A 7246-nucleotide genomic window follows, 5' to 3' on the forward strand; every position below is an offset into this window, starting at 1 on the left:
AAAACAATTTGTGAATTAGGAATAATTTAAATAAAGTAAATAAACTGTAAAATTGTTCTTGAAATGCAGTGTTCTCACAAGGGAAGCTGCGTTACCAACGGATGTAGATGCAACAGAGTTCAGTGTTCAACCAAGTGTCTTCCAACCACAGCTGGAGTATGTCATAATAAAATATAGGACGCTTACTTATTGATGTCTATGAGCTGCTACTGGTATAACATGCAAGTGAACTGTTCTCTGATATCTGGTTTGATGCAACATTTTCACTTTAGAATGTTTCAGTATTGAAGTGATATTAAATGTTCAATTATACAGTTTTTCCATGTACTTTGAAAAGTAATGCAATCGTGTTTGTGCTGACTTTTTACTACGATACCTAAATAAAATATAATAACTTTTAGAATGTGTATTTATTCTAATTCCTGTGTAGATTAACATGCACTGAAATAAAATCTATACGTGTGTTTTCTTACATATTCACAATAATCCCTGTGTTGTTTTTTTTTAATGTTAACCAGGTTTGCAATACCAACCGCAATCTATCTACCAGTCTTCAGAGTCGTGGTCTCTACCAGTGGTGATGTAAATGGTGATGTTTCCCAGCTGCACTTGAACGCAGCTTCCCAGCTGATGGTGGTTTGACATCATGAGCAGGCAGGAGGCGTTTTGGGGGCGTGGTTTGCTCAGATCACGTGGTTTAGGTGCGGCCAGGTTGATTCAGGGTTAGAGAAGCAGATTGCTCGATTCTGTGGCCACTTGCTGGAGGAAGCGCTGCAGCGGGAGTCAACATGTCTTTCAATCTGAGCTCAGGTAAACTCATATTTACGTCTTTCCAGGATGTACCTGAGAAACCAAACGTCACAGCAAGGTGGATTTAATATCACTTTTATCTGAACCTTATTCTGAAGCCTTCTTAAATCTGCCTCATTTGAAGCTTTGGGAGAAGAGACAGTGAAGAAGGAGGACGCCCAGAAAGATGAGTTCTCATGGCCATGGAACAAGGACAAGGACAAGGAAAAGGAAAAGGACAAGGTAGGAGATTTGAATGTTCACATTCCAACAGAGATGCTTATGCAGGGCAGCAGAGAGTTTCCAGGTCCTGACATGACCAGTGAGGTCTGTCCTGGTTGAGAGTTGTTGATTCTAAACTTGTCAATGCAAGTTCCAGAAAACTGATCTGAAGATGATTCTGTTGTAAATCTGCTCCATCAGGTCCATTTAGCTTTCTGCTCGTTGGCCCTGTGGCCAGCTCACTGCTGATGCTGCATTTGATTCATAACTGGGCTGGATGCTATGTTCAGTGTTAAAGTTCTGCTTTTTCTAGGGCCACAGCAAGGACAAGTCTGACAGCAAGGGCAAGTCTGACAGCAAGGGCAAGTCTGACAAGAAGCACAAGAGTTCAGATGGCAAGGAAAAGAAGAAAAAAGAACATACGGGTGAAAAGAAATCCGGCAACTCGTCGTCCTCCTCTTCTTCGTCTTCATCCTCCTCCAGCAGTGATGAGGTAGGCCTGTTCTGCCGTTGAGTTTTCAGAGCCTCTTGCCCATCGAACTTCTGATGCCTCAATGATGTTAGTTTGCTCTGGTTGGAGTTCTGGCACAGTGATCCCTATGGACCCGCTTTCACTCGCCCTTTTCTGAAAGTGTCCACAGGCACAGTTCAGTAGTTTGTAGAAGACGGGTAACATACCTGTCACACCTTGGTGCTACTGGTGTTTATGGAACGTCCACAGCTGGTCTTTCCAGCAGTGCCAGTCTGAGTCAGTTCACCACACCCCCATGTGCGTGATCATTGTGTTCACAGCTCAAACTGCTGTCTAGTGTTTATCTGCAGGTTCATTTCTGATGGTTGTCCTGCAGCACAGTGAAGGTGTTATCAGCTCTGAATTCCTTCTCTTTGTCTGTCATATTTCTATGAATAGTTTTCCATGCAAATGACGACAGAGCAGCCCAGCCCAGGGCGTGAGAGGAGAGAAACAGGTCAGATAGGAGGCTCATAAAAGAGATGTTGTCCTGTCACCTCAGTGGGAGTGAACATGTTGTTCTCTGTGGCCCGACTCGACTCGGTGACATTCAACCTCCCAAAAAGAATGGCTGTCATTTGGTGCTCATGCTGCTGCCAAAAGGATTCATACATTAAAGATAGCAGCTGTGGCACTTAAGATGTTCGTTAATAAATCATCATCCTGTCTGCAGTAACAGCATTGTCCTTCTTGTCATTTCAGGACTGATGCTTCCTGCAGGACTGGACTGCTCTTGTTCTCTTTATAATCGTGTCCACTTGACAGAGGGAGTGTCTGGTTGTGCTGCACCAACTCTTCCTCTTGTACTTTCACTGCTGTCATAGAAACATGACAATCTGGTGTAAACAAATGTGATCATTGAAAAGTAAATGTTCTGACGACAACCCAAATGCCTTCAAGAGTTTTTTTTTTTTTCAGTAGGTTCCTTCTATCATTTTTCACCACAAGATGGCAGTGCTGTCCATTGTTCAGGTCAATCAAGGTTTCAATTTAAAGTATAAGAAAATATAAAAACACAGGCGCTGTTGTTTTGTCATTGTGAGTAATTAATATTTAAGAGCATTTTAGGTGCACAGAAAAAGCATCAAGAATCAATCTTGTTAAAAAGACAATCAAAATGTTTTTTTTTGAAAAAGAATAAATAAATGAATCACTTTATTAACTAGAGAGTTTTTTATGGATATAACTCAAAAAGTTTGAGATGTTGAGGAATTAAAAACCGTATAAATGGAAACTCTTAGTCTTCAGCCGAGGCCTGATGGCTGCAGAGTCGACTATCAGCAGAGATGGACGGAGCAGTCAGAATATTTACTGAAGGAGTAGTGCACAAATTCCACTTGTTCTAGTTAAAGACCTTTAACACGACGAGTGCTTTAAGTCTGGTTTTCTTCACTGTGATGCGGCTCTACGGTTTGGAGCTACAGATCCTATAATGTGGGGGGTTTGAGGGATGTGAGATGTGGCCACGGGACCAGCTTTGTAGCTGGTTTCCACAGAACAGAAAGCCCGGTCCACGCTCCATCAGAACAGATGCAGCTGTGTAGCCAATTGTCAGCTGCATAAAGGGGACAAAAGTGGATGCCAGTTGCCAAATATACCCTTTATTTGTTCACGTTTTGGCAGATTGGCTCCATTAAAAGAAAAGAGCACTTCCTGTTAGCAATTTACTCGCCAGTTTATTGGTAACGACTGTCAGTGAATTACTTTATTCTGCTGAAAACTGAAAAACATGCAGGTTATACAGAAAGTGGAATCATAGAAGTTTTTTTTTAGTATTGTAATAAGCATTCCTTAGTTAGGGGTAAATGCTTCATGGGGACTGATAAGTGACCCAAAGTGCTTTCTGTTTACGATTTAAGATTTGTAAATTTCCCTGTCTGCAGGGTGGCACAGTTGATTAGCACTGTTGCCTCGCAGCAAGAAGGTTGCCGGTTCGCGTCCCGGTGGGGGGGGGGTAGAGTTTGCATGTTCTCCCCGTGCAGCGTGGGTTCTCTCCGGGTTCTCCGGCTTCCTCCCACACAGTCCAAAACATGTTGAGGTTAATTGGTGATTCTAAATTGTCCGTAGGTGTGAATGTGAGTGTGCTTGGTTGTCTGTCTCTAAGTGTAGCCCTGTGATAGACTGGTGACCTGTCCAGGGTGTCTCCTGCCTTCACCCTAAGTCAGCTGGGATAGACTCCGCCCCCCCGTGACCCTAGTGAGGATTAAGCGGTGTATAGATAATGGATGGATGGATGGACATTTCTCTGTTGAGGGATCAGTGACGTTTAGAGTTTATCTTATAAAGGACTGACATGATGAGCAGAAGTTAAAAAAAGGTCAAAATAGGCGTCTTAAGACACTTTAAAGGTTAAAGTCGAGAGAGAAAAACTCAGATTTGCTTTCAGCAAGCACTTGGCAACAGTAGAGAATAGACAGGAAGGAACCTTGGACAGAACCAGGTTCAGGGTGGGCAGCTATCTGGGTGAGGGGAGGGAGGAGAGAGAAAAGATGATCAGTAGAGAAACAACATCCGGACCTTCTAGGCCCTGCAGCGGTGTGGTAGGTGGGTTCTGTCCTTCCCAGTCCAGAGGGCTCCATGGACCCCTGACGTCTTGGTTCACCTTCCTCCACTTTTTTCTCTGGATCTTGCTGTCAAGTTCTTATCCTTTAATATCATGCTGGTCCAGCCTTGTCAGCATGTCCTCAGACCGCCATCCCTTTGACCAGCCTGGTGGTGAACCTGGTGACCCCTGCAGCTCACGTCCACCAGTCGAGTCCAGCCCTTTAGAGCTGCTGCAGTTACTAGATCAGAGTACTCACAGTTCATCTCTGCTCATTAAATGAATTCTATCTATAAAAGTTTAATAGTTGACATTTTTTCTCCATGAAAATGTTTCCTGCAGGTTTGGATTTGTTACTCATGAAAGCCCCCAAATCTGAATCCATGTGTCTGAGACTGTCAGCGGTACAACAACAGGCTGGACTGCTCAGCCATAGTGTTTATTTCTCTTACAACATGTCTTCCAGCGTATTAAAAACAGCACATGGACCAGAGGGGGTTTGCCCTCATACACTTCACCAGCTCTCGTGGCACCGCTGCTTCTATGATGACCCGTCTCTGACCAGGTTTCTGGTCTAGGTCTGCCTTCATCCTCCGGTCCTGGGCTGCATCCAGGATTGTTGATTCTGTTCCTGCAGGTGCACTCTTCGGTCGCGCTCCTGCTGGTACGAAGGCCAAGGAGTTGATGGAAGGGAGGCATTGTTAGGGCTCCTTTTGCTCAGCTCTAGTTCCAGTAGCCGACACACCTCGTTCAGGTGCGGTGCTCTGGGACTGACTGTATTGTCAGAAAGACTACAAAAATGTAAACGTCATGTTTCTGTGAGCTCAGAGAATTGACAGAAGTCATAGCGTCCATGAGCTGTGTGTCGGTGCTGCTCCGGCTGCTGACCAGGTTTAAAGGAGCCAGGTGACGGTAGCTAACTCCCCCCTTGTTCCTGGAACCTCCCTGTTCAGTCCACCAGACCTCCTGCTGTTGCACGTTACTGGATTGTTTTATGTGTTGTAGTGTATAAGCAGCGTTTTATGTTCTAGCTGTGGAGGTGGAGCGAGTGTAAACTACTCTACACACTGTGTGGGTAGTTTTTCTGTAAATTAGAGTCAGAAAAGTGGAGCAAAAAATCAAAATACTCAGATATTTATCAGATGAAACGATTCAACAATAAAAAAAATAAAAATCCAAGGGCAAAGGTGATTCCTTTTCTGCCAACAAGGGCCCAACAGCTCAAAGAATGCATAATGCAGCACAAAAACAAAGGATCACTGTACCTGACATCAATATTCAAGTTGTGGTGAACTCCAGCCAGGACTGTCAGGAGAAGAGCATTACAACATTTAGCATTGAGGATCTCCTTCAGGTCTAATGAATCTTTTATGGAGGTGCAGGAAAAAGAAAAATGGAGCGGTTTCAGAAAGGAATCAATAATGAATCAAGCATGTATCTTTGGGGGCTGCTGAAGAAACACAGTTTAACCCGTTCATTGTGGTGAAAGCGGTGTTTTATTTGAACCTGTGAGGGATGAAATCAGGGAATGATTTACAACAGACTGCTGGCGATGAACTGATTCGGTCACAAAGTTCATGATCGAGCTGAGTCACCCGCCGACAACAATGTTTGTCTCATCAGAAAAACACGATTCTTAAAATGCGTTCTGCATCGTTTGTCACTGTCGAGGATTTTAGTTTCATTTCATTTCTGTTGGTTAACTTAGCACGTGTCATTTGGATTTAACTTTGGTAAATTAATATCCACAGGAGCTTCACTAACTATCAGTACATGATATGAGTTCCTTAAACACTCGGGGAATGATTGACAGAAAACAAAACCTATTTTAATTATTATAAAAATAATAGTTTAAGTCATTTTTTTATTTAGAAATCTGAAATGTCATCTGGTTTCTGCTTTCCAAATACGAACATCTGCAGTGTTTTCTTCATCCAGTGTGATGGTCAGTTTGCGGTCAGCCTCGAGACGTGGATGCTGCCGTCGGTACCATCCACCTGCTGACTTCACGGCAACGGCTTCCTCTGATGGCACCAGCCTCTGTCAGCATGCGGTTTGAGGAGCACGACAAAGAGTTCAAGATGCTGACCTTACAGATGTGGGATGTCCTGGGACAACAAGTCTGAGCCTCTGAGGCAAGAGAAAACTTCCAGAATAGTTTTACGGAGGCAGTGTGTCAGATATATGTTAATATTTAAATTATATAAAAAGCCTTTGATTCAGAATCGCTCTGAGCTCTTAAGTCATTCTGCCTGTGGGTGAGTCCTCCATCTATATGTACCACCGATGTTACCCAGTGCACTTGATTTTTCCTTTTTGTTTTTTGTTTTTTTTGCGTCTAATACAACTTGCATACATATCAAAAGCTACAGGCCATTTCCAAGAGGGAGCTGAGGATGCATGTGAGGAAAGTTCATACAGAAAGAGGAGGAGAGGTGGATGTAAAGGCCTCCGGCGATGCTTGAGAAGCTCTGACGTCCACCTTGTTGGTCTGCTGTGGAGGCTAAACAGGAAGAAGGATGGAGTGGACAGATGGACAGATGGCCGCCGTCCCCATCACCACCTTCCCTTTGAGTTTAAGTCTAGACATTAAATTCAAACTTCTGCAGCAACAGTGATGTTTGGATGCAGTGAAAGCGGCTGAGACCAGAAGGCCAGCGAGGCAGAAAGCAGTAAGCAGCCGTTTAGTGCTGAGGTGAACCCAGCGAGGCCTGAACACACCGTCTGATGCATCGTCTCTAGAAGCGTCTTTAATCACCTTGAGTAGCTCCTTCAGCCTAATTGGGGAAGAACATTCAGAAGAACTTCAGTCTTTTGATGTGTGGATGCTGTGAAAGTGTCTCAGACCAGAAGTCCTGGGAGAGAGGAGATGTGAGCAGCCGTTTAGTGCTGACGTGAGCTCAGTGTGATCAGCGATCAGAGGCCTGGATGTATTGTTGGAAGCTTTAATCACTGTGAGTGGCTCCTTCAGCTTGAAGCTACCACAGGTCCTCCCCTCATGCTCGTCTTCAGCTGCCACAAACAGCTCTGGAAATAAGTATTCAACCACTGTGGAGCAATGAGCCGCTGTGATTAGAACTTGTTGTCATGAAGGTTTCAGTCAGCTGTATCCCTCTAAACACAGAGGACTTCTCTTCTTTTAGGTGTTTAGTAACACATTCGTCGGATTTTCTGCTGACTTT

General features: G+C 44.1%; 1 protein-coding gene across 1 annotated transcript; it reads left to right on the plus strand.

The window, feature by feature from the left end:
- Positions 1–703: 703 nt before the first annotated feature.
- On the plus strand, positions 704–2412 carry LOC103370777 (protein FAM133-like). The gene is made up of 4 exons (XM_008299933.1): positions 704–810; positions 935–1032; positions 1325–1504; positions 2225–2412. Exons 1-4 carry the CDS (start codon positions 789–791, stop codon positions 2228–2230), a joined length of 306 nt encoding a protein of 101 aa, XP_008298155.1. The 5' UTR covers positions 704–788; the 3' UTR covers positions 2231–2412.
- Positions 2413–7246: the final 4834 nt, after the last annotated feature.

The sequence above is a fragment of the Stegastes partitus genome, unplaced genomic scaffold (assembly GCF_000690725.1).
Source record: "Stegastes partitus isolate 25-593 unplaced genomic scaffold, Stegastes_partitus-1.0.2 Scaffold32, whole genome shotgun sequence".
Taxonomy (NCBI): Eukaryota; Metazoa; Chordata; class Actinopteri; family Pomacentridae; genus Stegastes; species Stegastes partitus.